The 15021-nt window shown below is 41.4% G+C and overlaps 1 protein-coding gene across 15 annotated transcripts in view; it reads right to left on the bottom strand.

The window, feature by feature from the left end:
• The window catches only part of RIMS1 (regulating synaptic membrane exocytosis 1), a 1643460-nt gene that overhangs the window by 292599 nt on the left and 1335840 nt on the right, over nt 1–15021 (bottom strand). For 10 of the 15 annotated variants that reach the window (XM_069606239.1, XM_069606242.1, XM_069606243.1 and 7 more), the window contains one exon: nt 12840–13006. In XM_069606239.1, coding sequence (XP_069462340.1) covers nt 12840–13006 — 167 coding nt within the window. Of the gene's footprint in view, nt 1–3017; nt 3177–12839; nt 13007–15021 lie in introns of all 15 variants that reach the window. The other 5 variants (XM_069606225.1, XM_069606227.1, XM_069606228.1 and 2 more) reach the window with 1 other exon arrangement.

Genomic DNA, 15021 nt, shown 5'->3' with positions numbered 1-15021 from the left:
TATCTTAAATCTCCTGAAACAGCGCAAATTAGAAACAAATGGAAAAGTGTACCTAGAATTTATAGACCTGGAACAAGCTTTTGACGGTATAAGCCGAGAATTCCTCTGGAAAAAGTTAAAGCTTTGGAATTGCCCGGAAGACCTTCTAGAAGCCATACAAGCCCTGTACACTGACAATACTGTACAGATCCAACTCTCTAGAGATGGGACTATTAATAGGAAGATTCTTACCTTTTGAGGGACAAAACAAGTCTGTGCCCTGGCCCACTCCTATTTGCCTTGTACCTGGCGGACATGAAGATCTCCCAACAACAAATAAGGGCCTTTCCACCAAAAACTGAGGGTGGTGAAATTCCGTGGATCCTTTATGCAGATGATCTGGTTCTTATTGACCAGACCGCCATAGGACTCTAGAGATGACTGACAGCATTTAAGACTTATCTGGATGAAAATCAAATGAAGATAAATGTCGAGAAATCCAAGATACTAATCATGAAATCTGCATATAGTAAAGTGAGAAAGCATGCCCCTTTCAGATGGGTCATTGAAAATTAATCACTGGAGGTAGTGGAATCAATAATTTATCTCGGGGTACAGATCAACAAAAACATCAATGAAATGAGGCACTATCAGTTGGTAAGAGAGAAGTTATTGAAGATAACCAATCAAGGGAGAGCATTGCACTACAGATATGGGTCATTTTCGTTGGCCCCCATAGTCACTTTCTATAAACAGAAGGTGGCTGCTGTCTTAACATATGGAGCTGAGACTCTGGTCAATCTTTCCTGGAAAGTCTGGGATATATGTGTAGACTACTTTTGGAGGAAAATTTTGAGACTACCGAATTCTCTACCAGTAGCCTTAATCAGACACGGGTTGAGACTATACACTTTAGCGGCAGTAGTCCTGTGGAAGTCCATCTCTCTCTACAGGAAATGCCTGTTAGACACTCCGCCCGGTCCCTTTGAGATACTGACAGGCTTGGCTTTAACAAAGTACAAGAACCTCCAAAGGTGGAGGGACCAATGTAAAGAAATCATAGACAGCTTAAGCATCGACCTTGAAACTCTTAAAGAAAATCCCGACCATGTGAAGGAAAAGCTTCAGAAAAAAGACTGGATAGAAACTATTGAACTAAAGAGGCATAGTAAACTATGCTATATCATATGGGAACGTACGAAAGTATATGAATTACCACTATATCTGTCAAAATTCCCATCGGCCTATTACAGAGACCTGCTACTAAGATGTAGACTTCACATCTTGACATCAGGAGAAGTTCTGTTACGAAGGAAGAAACTCACATGGGAAGAGGCTGTCTGTAGATACTGTAAAGAAACAAACCTAATTGAAACGATTAGACACTGGATGCTGACATGTCCTGCCTTAAATCACTTAAGGGAAAAGGCAATGAAATTGCAGGTCCAGGACAATGGTTATAATGAAGAAGAGCATTTATGGGAAGCTATTCTAATGGCAAACAAATTAGGTCGGACAATTGATGCACTAAAATTTGTTGATGTACTATTGAGTAAAACCTGACTGAGGGATTTTAATTCAATTCTAAAGTAGGTAATCCTTTTGAGATTAATTAAATTGGGGTGACAAAAGGAACTTTATTATAGAAAGAGTTTGTTGGATGAATATTTATGTATGACTATATGTTAAAGGTTGAACATGTTTTAACCAATAAAACAAAACAAAAAAAAGAAAATGTAACCTATGATTCAATTTTTTTGTTTTGGTTCGTTTCCCTCATTGAATATTCATGTTTTGTGTATGTTTTTGCTTTGTGTATTACATTGGCAATAGATTTATGAAATAGTGATTTACATTTGACTTAAGACATTGGGCCTCATTATAACATAGGTGCTCCTGTAATAAAGGGTGCCGGTACGGGATCGGCACCCTTCATTACGGGATGCCCTATTACGAGGTTCCCTTGAACCAGACGTCCTTTCCGGGTCCCGCGAGGGGAAAAGGAGCTAATAACGGGCCTGTTATTAGCTCCATCCCCATTCCCATTGAGCCCTATGGGGGCTCACATGGGAATGGGGAACGGTTCTGTGCATGAGGAATTACTGGGTCCTCCAAGGTCGGAATGACCCGGTAATTCCTCATTCACAGACCCCGGTATTGGAGCCTGGTATGGAGGCAGCCATGGCGCTAATAGCACCATGGCTACCTCCATACTCGTAATGAGGCCCACTGTGTTAGATAAATAGAAATGATTTGATCTTTCCTAAAAGTCACATGTCTTTTTGTTTTGAGATAGGGCTGCTGCTAGTATTATCATTGAGAGATATACAGCAAATGTTCACATTGTGTCATTTTGAAATTGCCAGCCTATAGTCATTCCTGGTGGCACCAACTTTCTTGGTTCAGCATTGCCATTTCCCAGTCCCCACTGGAGTGGGGATTCTGCCCTTTTGCTTGGATGAAGCCATTCATGCCTGGCATCACACTCAAGTTTATCTCACTATCTGCATTCTTTGGGCAGTCAGGCTGCAATCTTATTTGATCCTGGAATGGATGATTCTCTTTCCAAGTGCATGTTCCTTGCTTACTGTATATCTGCTGGTGGAGAAGGGATCAGCAAGAAGCGCAGACAGTGTCAGTCACACGAGGGCCACTTAAAGCTGAATAATCCATGCACAACAAACAACTTTGTGCTGTTGGATTGCATGTTTAAAGGTTGCACAAGGGAATTACAAAAAAAACATTAAGCAAAATGTCTGGGTTTCTATTCTTTATCCTGAGAAAACAACATTTGGTTCTTAAATACGAGATTTCGTTGTATTTCTTTACAAGGACTCTGTATTGAAAATATGGTAGGATAAACTTGACTTACGTCACTAGTAACAGACTTCTACCTCTACTTCCACTACACATGCATGGCACCACTAGCCCGTTGCCCAGGAAGCATGTGCTACTACTCTATGATGGCACACATGGATTGCGCTATTAAGCACTCGAGAGAGGCAGCAAGTAGGGAAGACATACTAACTACTTTTTACCTCAATTCACCAGCAACTGAATGGCTTTTCCTCTGCATATCTCCGATTTCCAGTTTCTTTTCAGACCTCCAGGCCTTGTATGCACCCACTTCATCTAACTGCCATGAAATTCTTCTTTTTCTTTTGCCATCAATTGTGCAGCTTTCTAAAGACCTTGACCTTTCCACAGTCATAATATGTAGGCATGCAAAATTAAATGTGGACATCTTAAATTAACAACAATGCTAAGCCTTTTAATTCCATATTCACTTGTCAGAAATAAAGCAGAGGAACACGATAGTTGACTATTCGAAAACGCTTAGCCTTATACGTCTTGTTATTCTAAAGTAGTGCTTACGGTGAGCCAACAGGATTAGACATATTTTCTAATGCAATCAAGAAGCATGCATATATATTGAAGCAAATGGTCATGGTTGATGTTACATTGCATGGATGTGCTGCAGCTTTCCATAAAGCAAAAGAAATAGATGTTATTTTAGGTTTCAGATGATTATTGCAAATAGAATGCTGGCGCCTTAACAGGTTGGCCCTTCAACTTCACAAGGCACCTAATGGTTGGGTGACCTTATGGATGAAGATCTGGAACTTCGATGTCCCAGCTAAGGACACAAAGGCTTAGCTTCATTCACGTGGACATCATAGACAGAGTTAAACAGCGACATTGAAAGGATTTCTGGATAAACTCAAAGAAAATGTCTAATGTAGTACAACAATTTGAAAACACCTGATCTCAAAATCATCTTATTAAACATGGCTGCATGACAGGGCTTCAATGTATTGCTTGTACTGAATGGGAAAACAGACAAATAAAGGGATTAATTGTCACATGAAAAACATTCAGACAAAGTGGGCTCCAATTAATGTTAAAGGTCGTATCATGATGACGCACGCAGCATACACCAATTATTCTCTCGCGGTTGAGTTCAGGCAACTGGTAAAAGAAACCTAAGGTGGAAAACGGGAGCACCTGGCCCATGTCTAAACATCAAGTAAAAGGAAGTCGTAGCCTAGGAAGCAACTGCACGGTGGGCAAACACCCTTTACAAAGCCCAAGGACCAGCACACACAAAACCAGAAACAGAGAGAAAGTGTGCACAAAAGAAATAGTTTATTTGCACACTAGGGAAGAGATCCAGGAAATAGAACGTCAATAAATCAGCTTAGTTCAGAAGGTTGCCCAAAAAAAGAGAAAGGACAAAACACACAATTAGTTATGTAATAAAAAAAAAACATCCTACACCATAAGAGCCCGAGAACGTGCTGGCATGCAGGTATCACATGGCACAGGATCAAAGTAAGGAGCTAGACATATCCTGCCCCTGCTGAATTTATGAGCATGAGGACAAAGACTTGAATAATTAAAGAAATACTAAACTCTCCAACATCAAACAAAGTAGATCAATCTCTGCTTGCACAAACACATCTCACAAAGCTACTTTAGAAAAGAATGAGCTTAGCCTGGGGAATGTGGACGTTCAGGCATGGGATCAGGCATGGAAGAACAGACTCAAGCAGAAATCACAGGTTTTAATAAATAACAAATGAATGAACTATCATTGCATCGCAAGGCCCATACTAACTGGCCCAGGACCCAACCAGCCAGCCTTGTTGCAACTCTGCTGCGTGCAGTTCTTTTCCTGACAGGTGATGAGGGGAATATTTGGTTCTTTGATATACAAAAAAAGATCAACTTTTGCGCTGAGCATGTTATGTAGGTTTGTCATGACAGTAACCAGATGTATGTTTCCATACAGGACTATGTGCTTGTGAATTTATCATTAGTGCTCGTCTGAGTTGTGTTTAATTCTTGAAAGTTGTAAAGCTCTTTGGGCAGAAAGACACCTGGTGCCATGCCCAGTGTGAACTATTCGACCAGTCTTTCCTTTTAGGGTCGCATTATTTTGCATTCTGGTACTTGTACTCCTTTATATATAAAATGTACAGCAATACAAAATATCATGTGCCAACAAAATCAGGGCTTACAGAACATGATTTAAGATCTTGCTTCTACGTGTTTTTCAAAACACTATCATGAATAAAGCAGTTGACTAAGTGATTTGTTTATATTACTAGATTTAGAATGCCTCAGCAGATTACTGCTACGCTGCAGAAGAGAACATTTGCCTAGGCAAGTATTGACATATGCATATGATTTATATCATGCACACTTGCTAACAAGCAATGCAACACTGTACAAAGCAGGGGGAGAATAGAGAGTGAGAGCAGAGTGGAGATTTAAGGTGGGGGAGACAATAAAAAGGTTCATCCTGTGGTCGTAGGTTCATATATGTAGAACCCCAGGGTTCGTATGTTCCAATTCTGGGAGGGTCCTTTCTTTTTTACATTCTTAAACCGTTGATAAAAGGACATTGGCCTGGTCGGTAGGAGCACACAAATGAAAACACTACCATTAAATTAACATATCTTCCTTAGTTTAAAGAGCCCCTTGCTATAGGTCCACATATATACGAAACCTGTCTTACAATTCTGCACCATAGTCAAATCTAACAATTTACTTGTTTATGAAAGACTACTCAATACCCCATTAAACCTCATAATGCATAAAGCCATTGACAGAAAGGCACATTCTTAGCATTACAGACACCTGTGCTTCACTGGGTTAAAAAACAATCGGTAAAAACAAATATCCAAGAAGAAGTGGCAAGACACTGGCCCAAAGCTACACACTTCACACAGCCAATCTCATTGAATAGTGCACTGCTCAACAACTGCAGCAGTACCACCAAACCTCTGAGGTCATAACTGACTTCTGTTTAAGTGTAAACTAATTTCATCTTTTTTAAAGTTTTACAAACTTAACGAAACTGTAAGGCACATGTCTCAAAGAGGTACATTGTCCCGGTACGAGTCTTATAGAGTATCACAATAAAATGACATTTTGTAGCACTTCAAGGCCCAATATTACCAGGCGCTTTCCCGTATTCCCATAACTACCCACCGTTGCTTTGTTTTAAGGCATTGGGAAATGCTCCAGCAGTGGGGTTATGCAGAAAACATCTCATCATTCAGGCAGGCAAAATAATTTTTCATGGCCCATATTTCCCACACTTTATCCCAGCAAACCATCAGCAGTGGTTGTCTGTCTTTTCCGCTGTTCTTTTCCAGATCTGCGCTAACGTTAGTCTAGCTGCTTTTAAGAGTTGGGTGATCAACGCAGCAGATTGCCCACTTCATCCATAATGACTGTCTTCATCTCTGTCTCCTAAAATCAGAATCAGGGGGTTCAGGGGAGTTGCAGATTAGTTATGTATCTGATCCTCGAGAGGATCTTCTACTCCACTAATAGTGAGCTGTGGGGCATGTCCACCCCATATGGCCCGTTGTGCCTAAATCAGGGAATCCTCTTCAGCGCACAAAGGCAAGTGTGATAGGGCAAAGCTGTTTAGTCATTAGGTAGTAGAATACCAGCCCATGATGATTGTGTATGATTATTCTTTAACTGTGGTACACCTTGAGCTTTTCTGGACCCTCAACGAGATTTGAGTCAGAGTGTCATCTGATATCTCTGTACTTAGTTCCTCTTTCCATTTTACCAGGTGGGGGAGCTTTTCATCCTGCTAGGTCCTCTTGAGAAGTTCACAACGTGTTGTGATTCTCCCTCTTCCCGGTTCATCTCTTATTGTATGTTCAAGTGAAGACAGCTGTCTTCCCCAGGACTGACGTATGGGGTTGGTGACAGTGGCAGATATGGTAGTTCCTAAATCTGCCCCCTTCAGGTATGCCAGACTTCTGTCTGAAGTCCTCAAATGAGAGAGGGGAGACTTATTTGTAACAATCTGGTAATTTTTTTTATCCCACTCTCTGACCACCCAATGGTAAGCTCTAGTGTCTTACTATGGGGAGAAGTCCGGGTTGTTAAGGATGGGGATAATTGGCCTGGACCTGGGGCCAAGTCGCAGCGCCTCTGTGCAGTGCACCAGTAAGATACTGGGTTCAGTGTTGACTCTAGATGGGAAACCATTGTGCACTGAGCATGTCTTGGCAGGAATGATGAGTCCACCAGTGGTCTAGCAGTCTGTTCCACCCTTGAGTAATTTGGCTGTGTCGGGGGGGCGCATCTATCTAAATATATGCCCTATTTGGGATGCTAGTAAATATCTTTTAATGCTGGGGATTCTCAGGCCTAAAAAAGTATGTTGACCGTGAGAGGATTTTCCTGTCAATTCTACGGGATTTTTAGGCCTATATGAAGGAACAAAACTTCTTTTATAGCATGTGTATGTAACGGTCGGGTATTGCCCTGAGTAGGCTACTAAAAGCACCTAACAATCCAGTGACTACATTAATTTTCGGGACGTGGATTCTAGCCATCTATGAAATATCAAGGAGACTCCATCTACCAAAGTACTGGACGTATTCCTGGGTATGGGGTGTTGTGTGGAGGTTTAGTAAGACTCTCTTGTTCAGGCCTAGTGTGATGCAAAGGTTTTCCAAGGAGGTGCAAGACCATTGAAAGGGGTATTTCTCGGGCGTGTGATTTATCCTAATAGATCTGGAAACCTGCCACTTCTTCACATTTTCCTAAGACTTCCAGAAAGGGGGCGGGATATGCAAAGGAATTAAATAGAAGGTTGAAAGTGGTACAAACATCGTATGCTATTATAAATTTATATTGGAATCCGGCAGGGATCTCAGATGAATGCTTCTTAAGTGCCCTAAACGATATGTTGAATTTAATCACTCTGGACGGTTCTGTCCATAAGTTATTAATTGCAGGTGATTTCAACTTTGACTGCATTTCATCCAACAACAAGGATAAATCAACTCGTATAAAGAAATGGGCTCAATTTGTAAAACATCATAATCTTATTAAGCTTAATGGAGCATTCAGTTCTGATATCCTCCCGGGTCCTACTTGGTCGAGAGGTGTTTCCTCATCCATCATCGACTATATGCATACAAATGTATGTTTATTTACAGATGTTTTGGATTTTGAAATTGTGAAATCAACCATGAGCGATCATAATCAACTAACTACTCATTGGCAGTATTACATTGATCCTAATTTGCACAGAGACAAAATTGCTCAAGGTTGGTGTAATATAAACAATGCAGGTAACAGACTCTGATGGACGGAAAAGGCTTTGGATTCTTTCCATGATCAATTGTCTCAGAATATTGCAAACCATCCGACAAACTGCAACTCCTCAAACATTTGCTATTCTGATATGATTCAAGCCTTTCGGTCCTCGGTATCTAGGTCCCTGTTAAGCTCTGCTCACCGTAGTCCTACATTACATGCTTTTGACAACAAAACCAAAGAGCGCAAACGTGTATTTAGGCAGCAAAAAAGACAAATGCAAAATGTACCAGTTCACATTCGCCATAAACAACTCATAAATCTGAGAACCAAGTACAAGAATTGGGTAATAGTTGCGCGTGTGCACCTATATAATAGCGATAGTCAACAACTTCTGGCCGCATTACAAAGCAAAAACATCGCCAAAATGTGGGCTCTTCTTAATTAAGCTACGGTTGGTCCTCAAGCTGTCATGCAAGCCAATGAGGTCTCTGAATCCGCCTGGCTTGCACACTTCTCTGACCTATATAAAGTTCCTGATGGCGGTATATCCTTAGAGTCTTTATGCCCCCGTCCACATTCCATATACATTTTGATCTGGATGACATTCTCTTTTTCGTCAAAAGGGCCAGTCGATCCGGTGCTCGTGGTCCGGATGGACTCTCTAACAATATGTTAAAAGCCCATCCAGAAATCTGGGGTCGTATTCGGTTTCAAATCTTTAATCTCATCATCATGACCCAAAACCTCCCACCTACTTGGACTCACTCTATAATTGTCCCCATTTTAAAAAAAGGGGACAGGACCGCACCGTCCAGTTACAGACCCATAGCGTTATTGGACGCTCCAGGAAAGATTCTCGTTTAATTCTGAGAGATTTACAACACTGGATTGCACAGACTAAGCTCAATGACCTTTACCAGTCAGGTTTTGTGGCTGGTTTAGGTACCATAACTAACATCATAACACTACATATGCTCCTATCGAACCATGTTGCTTGTAAACAGACGCTGTTTCTAGCCTTTGTCGATTTTAAGGTCGCATTCGACTCTATTGATCGCACCCTTCTTTATCACAACTTAGTTAAACTTAATTGCCCACCATCCCTGCTAGCTTTGATAACATTGCTACATACCAACACCTCCATGCAGATTAGATTAGACCTGGCGGGCAACATGACCTCCAAATTTCACACATATAGAGGGTTGAAGCAAGGGTGCATCTTGGCTTCATCAATTTTCAATTTGTTTATACATGACCTGGGCATAAACCTTAGTAAAATTCTGAGTGATCCCCCCAGCCTAGGCACTCACAAAATTCCATACCTTTTTTACGCAGATGATTTAATTCTCATCTCCAAAACCCATACTGGATTACAGAAACTCCTAGATGCCCTTGAGTCTTATGTAGATTTAAATCATCTAAAGATAAACATCAACAAAACTCAAACAATGGTATGCAAATGGCGCTTGGGTTGCAAAGTTAAAACCTTCAGGTGGAGCTTGCATAATGTTCCACTTGAACGGGTGTCCAGCTATAAATATCTGGGAACACTAGTTGCAGACACTCGCTCAAGCCCTGAGGTGGAATTAGAACTTACTGGAAATGTGTTCTTTAGTTGCCCAAGCAAGAGTACTCATGGGCAACTTTGGAAAATTTACAAGTAAACATGTGCTAACGTTTTATTTCCAGAATGTTCTTCCAATCCTAACCTATGGGTCTGAAGCTACTGCTCCTAAACCTGCAGCATGGTGGGACAAACTTGAATCCTTTTTTTGGAAGCAAGTTCTACGCCTTCCTTTTGTGCACACCCTTACCCTTAATTCGTTTTGAATTAGGTTCTTTATCAATGGCTCCCTTTGTTACCTGGAAATATTGCGCTTTCTTTCGCAAATGTTTGCTTTCATTGGAGCGTCTAGACATTCTAGGAAAGGTGGCAACACATTTACTCACGAAAAATGAAACAATCTCTCGAAAGTGGTGTGACTTACCATGAATGCTTTATCTGATACTTCTGTTGAACTAGATTTGCTTTTGTCTAATGAAGCCCGAGCAAAATTGAAAATTCAGCAATATGACTGGTGTATGACAAAACCAATGCCTAATATATAAGGATTTTGATCGCAGCCTATTTGGTCACAAACGCTTTAGAGTCATGGCTGACTACTTGACTAAAGCCCCTTGCTCAAAGCTTCGACAAAAATTCCTTCGCTTCTGCTTGAACCTCTGGCCAACTCTAGATGTTTTGGCACGTAGGAAGCAAATTTTAAAGGCTGAAAATCTATGTCGATTCTGTAAAAATTCTGCCGGAAGGGAAACATTAGAGCATTGTTTAATCCATTGCCCACAATTATCTATTATTCGAAAGAAGTGTTTCAAAAATTTCTTTGAGAGTCAGAATGTGTATACAAAGGGAAACATGTGGCAATGTATCTTTGCAACTACTTCTGTATCAGTAAGAATAGCCACTGTACAATTTCTGGATGCAATCTTTCCTGATCCACAGTAATACTGTATTCTGCTATCTAATATCATTATTCATTTATTAATCTGCTTGGTTTTTGAATGAAGTAATTTTGGAGTTGAAATGACTTGCAATGGTCTTCTATGTTGCTTCTATATTCCCATTTCTTGTGGTCACGATATTCATGTAAAAACACTATGTAAGATGATTTTTATTTTCTAATCATACTGTTTTGTATTACATTGTTTTGTTTTTGTAAAATTTGAGAGGTTGATTTTATCAACCAAACAAATAAATAAAAAATGTTTAAACAGTATGTTATTAACTGCATTTGTAATTTGAATAAACTTCATTTGCTTAATTAAATAATTTCGCAAAAGTGCCAGACCAAACATTTGTGGAGCAACTTTCTACCATCGCAGTGCCTGAACACCAATGTACACTTTTTGTGGGAAATCAGGAAATGTCTGTATACAGCTTGTTGGGCTCTTCTGAGATTGTTTGGGTATTTAAAGTATTCTTCAAAACACTCTGCATAACCCACAGAGCAATCCATGGGCAAGGAGCGGAATTCATAGAGGGAAAAATATCCATCTACAAACCAAACCGAACACTAAGGTCCCGGAACGACATTTGCCTTGAACCAAAACAATACTCGAAGCAGAAATTTGGTGGATCAGCATGCTCATGCATTCCAGCAAAACATTTGAATTCACTCCCGAAAGAAATACGCCCAACAGACGACCACCTAACATTTAGAAAATTGCTTAAAACATGGCTCTTTAACTCACAGAGTTGAACAGGAAACACTGTCGAAGGGAAACAGCCAACACAACACAAGAAAAACACTCAAAACAACCAAACCTTAATGAACCAAAACTTGGATACCCCAACAAAAGAAAGCATTTTAAGACAAACCACCACAGAAGAATATGAACCGTGCCAGACCAACTAGGATTTGAGAATACTCTTTTGTTTAAAGCTGACTCTGTTAATTTTGCCTCTACTGATGTTACTTTATTGACTTCCTTTTTGCTTTTTTCCAACTTTGTGGATTGGACACTGCCTCTGACCTATCGTGCGGCTAATAGTATCATAATGACGCAGGCATTGCGCAAATTGACCATATAGATGCACGCTTGATTAATTGTACACATAACTAATAATATAGCATAAGTTGGAAATGAATGCAAGTAATACTGACCTTTTCCACTGGCTGAGCCAATTGCAAGAGAGCACCTAATAGCAATCTATTTGATTAGTGAATGGAAGTATAGTGCCAAGAGTTGGTGTTACAGTAACAAGTGAAAGTCAAAAATTATAGAAAGCCTACTTGTGGTTTGCAGTTCTTTAGAGCCGGGGCAAAGCAGATATTAAGTTTAAGTGTGACTTTTAGCCCCACGGTGACATTACTGGACACTGGTAGATGCACCGGTAGGTGTGAGTGGTATAACTTTCATGAATATGCTTATATCTGTCCTTTCAGTCCTCCCATCAGACATGTCAGTGAAGTTGACCTTTACAGGTACCTTCCTGCCTGTAAGAAAAGGCATCACCAGCACCCCTGGCCCAAATCCAGCACTATTTTAATGGTAGTTTGTGGGATACAGTCCTGCAGGGTATTGAGGGCATGGAATCCAAATTAATGGAGCTCATGACTATAGAAAGGTTGGCCCAGGAGCAAAGAGCTGTTGTGCCCAACACTGACTTCCTACAACCAGTCTGAGAAACAAGGTAAGTCGAGGTCCTTCTCAATGCACCACACTGCAACGGTTGTCAGAGTCCGCGTTTTACAAAAGCGGCTAGTTAGAGGAACCAAAGCCTAACAATGACTACTTTTTACTTGGTTATCTAGCCATTGGTTTTCACACAGAGCCAGAATGGTGTCCTGTCTTTTTACTATGCAAACCACACTGCCGATTATTTTTCACACTTCTTTATATTGAGGTAGGTAGGTGAGTTGGGGTAGGTATGGATGAGTCAATACAGGTTGGGGAGTCAGTGGGGATGAGTGGGAGGTTCCCCCCACATTGTGTGGCAAATATTTGGCCGAAAGTGTGCAGTAAAAAAAGGAATCACGGCTGAAAAACATTACGGTAAAAACACATGGAACAGCCAGAATCACTGATAACATAATTCAGGACTACACCTTAATCTGATTATTGAAGGGTTATCAATCATTAGGGGGCTGATATAGACATAGGAATGTAATACACATTCTTCCCAGACACATATGTACACTTCTTGGCAGAGTGAAAGATGGATTGCCCCCCATACACCATGATTTTGCTAATGACAAGGCTAAGGCAGCACTCACCTGATTCTGCCCCTGGGGCGCTCAGATTGCTCTGACATAAAGCTTGTGCTGCTGAGGCGTGAGGCACTGCTGGTACGGGAAATGGCTGAAACATCGCTGACGTCACTATCTGACGACTTGGCTGAGACGTTATCACAACTTCTGTACTGATCTCTATGCAAGTTAAACTAAAGGTAAGAAAAAACACATTGTGAGACAAACTAAAATGCTTGAGCACAAAAGTGAGACATAAACTACAAATTGTCTTCTCCAAAGGTCAGAACATGTAAAGGGTTACATTACACGCCTTTGATGCAGTGTGTTCATTGGACTACATTTGGGCGTTATGTACAGTTGATCAAAGAACACATAATTATAGCAAATGATATCATATATTCAGGATTTGTGCGCCTCCAACGATCTCTGCCTTAATCAGTAAAACAGAGATCCTTCTCATTGGGACCCGTTTCCTTTCTTTCCCTCTCTCACTCTGGCTGCCCCCCTTGGGGCCTCTTCCTTTGCCTTTGAGGCAAAAAACCTTGGTGTTATCTTCAACTCCACTCTCTCTTTCTCTCCTCACATCTCGGACATCGCCAAGAAGTCCCACTATCAGCTGCACCTCCTCAATGGGACTCTTCCCTTTCTCACTTTCCCCCAGAAGCTCACCGTCTCCAAAGTCCTGGTTCTCTCTAGGCTGGACTATTGCAACAGCCTCTTTCTCAATCTGCCTTCCTCTACTCACCGCCCTCTGCAACTAATCCAGAACAGGACTGCAAGATTTATCTTTGGCCTCAAGCCCAGGGACTGTATTGCTCCAGCCCTGAAATCTCTTCACTGGCTCCCGGTGGCTGCAAGGATAAAGTTCAATACCCTTTGCATTGTCCTAAAGGCTGTCTGAGGCCGGGGCTCACACTACATCCAACGCTCTCTTCCAAAATACCTTCCTTCTCGAGCCCTTTGCTCAGCTATCGCCAACTCTCTAAGGGTTAGACGCTTCTCCAGGCAGAGAGTGGTGGTATATCTCTCTCCTCCGCAGGTGCCTCCCTCTGGAATGGCCTCCCTGCCCTTCTCGAACTTGAGCCGGACCACCTGAGGCTCCTGAAGCAGCTCAAAGCTTTCCTCTTCTCTGCTTTCTCCCTCTCCCTCCCCTGCTGACCTACCTGTCTACTGTACCAACTGGTTGCTTGGCTACCCTCACTGTCTCACTGGGTACTAGGCTCTTTCTTGATCAGTCACCCTTGCACTGCCTCCCGGCCTACCATGCACTTAGGGTCTGTAACTATAACCCTACAGTCCCTTTCTCTCCTTGCACTACCCAGAGCCGCGCTGCCCTGGCTGCACATACTCAGAGCATTGCTGCCCTATTTTCCCCTCACCTCTCCCCTGCGCTCCCCCTCCCTTTGCCATTGCACTTCTCGTTCTCGCACTTGCATGATCTGAATGACACAAGACCTAGTAAGATAGTTTGTCTTGTCCTCCCTCTGTCTTCCCTCCCTTGTCTTGTCGCGCCGAGAAACACTTGCATTATAAATGAGTTATTACGTCATATCATATCAGAAGATCATTCCAAAGCATCCAGTGTATTCCCCTATTTAATGCTACATTGCAACAATGCAGCTTTCTACCTAGGACACATCAGTCAATTTAACATAAATGAGCGTTTGCATTTAAGAGTAGATTTTGGAATAAAGAAAAAAAAGGTCCCTCAGAATGTGCCGATTCTTTTATGAGAAAATAACTCTTAGTGGCAATCATGCTTCTAAACCGCTTAGTTGTGTAAAACGACTTACCTGACATTTCTCAAGCAAGAGGTACATGCTGGTGACCATGTTTTTGTATACATGCTGGTGAGCATGATTTTTTAGATACATGCCTTTTAAAGTATGTTCTTCATCTGTTAATATGACCAGATATTCAGGTTGGAAGATGGAAGATAGTCACTACAACATAATGGGTGCAGAATTGCATCATAGAGTCTGCAGTGAAATCAAAGAAAATCAAAGGGGCCACTGAAAAAAACATTGTAGGTACATAGGACATCATGCACACTATTTACCCCCATTTCCTTGGAATAGTCTGACTTGTCACAGAGCATGATCAACTGTTTCTCATTGGTCCCTCAAAAGATCAGTGCCATCTTATCCTGGGGCAGATTTCCACAGGCATTAATGGCCTGCATTGAATGAATGTTTTTTATGGTGGG

This window comes from Ambystoma mexicanum, chromosome 4p (genome assembly GCF_040938575.1).
Source record: "Ambystoma mexicanum isolate Mex_15411 chromosome 4p, UKY_AmexF1_1, whole genome shotgun sequence".
In the NCBI taxonomy this organism is placed as follows: Eukaryota; Metazoa; Chordata; class Amphibia; order Caudata; family Ambystomatidae; genus Ambystoma; species Ambystoma mexicanum.
This window is presented reverse-complemented; position numbering and strand designations above follow the sequence as displayed.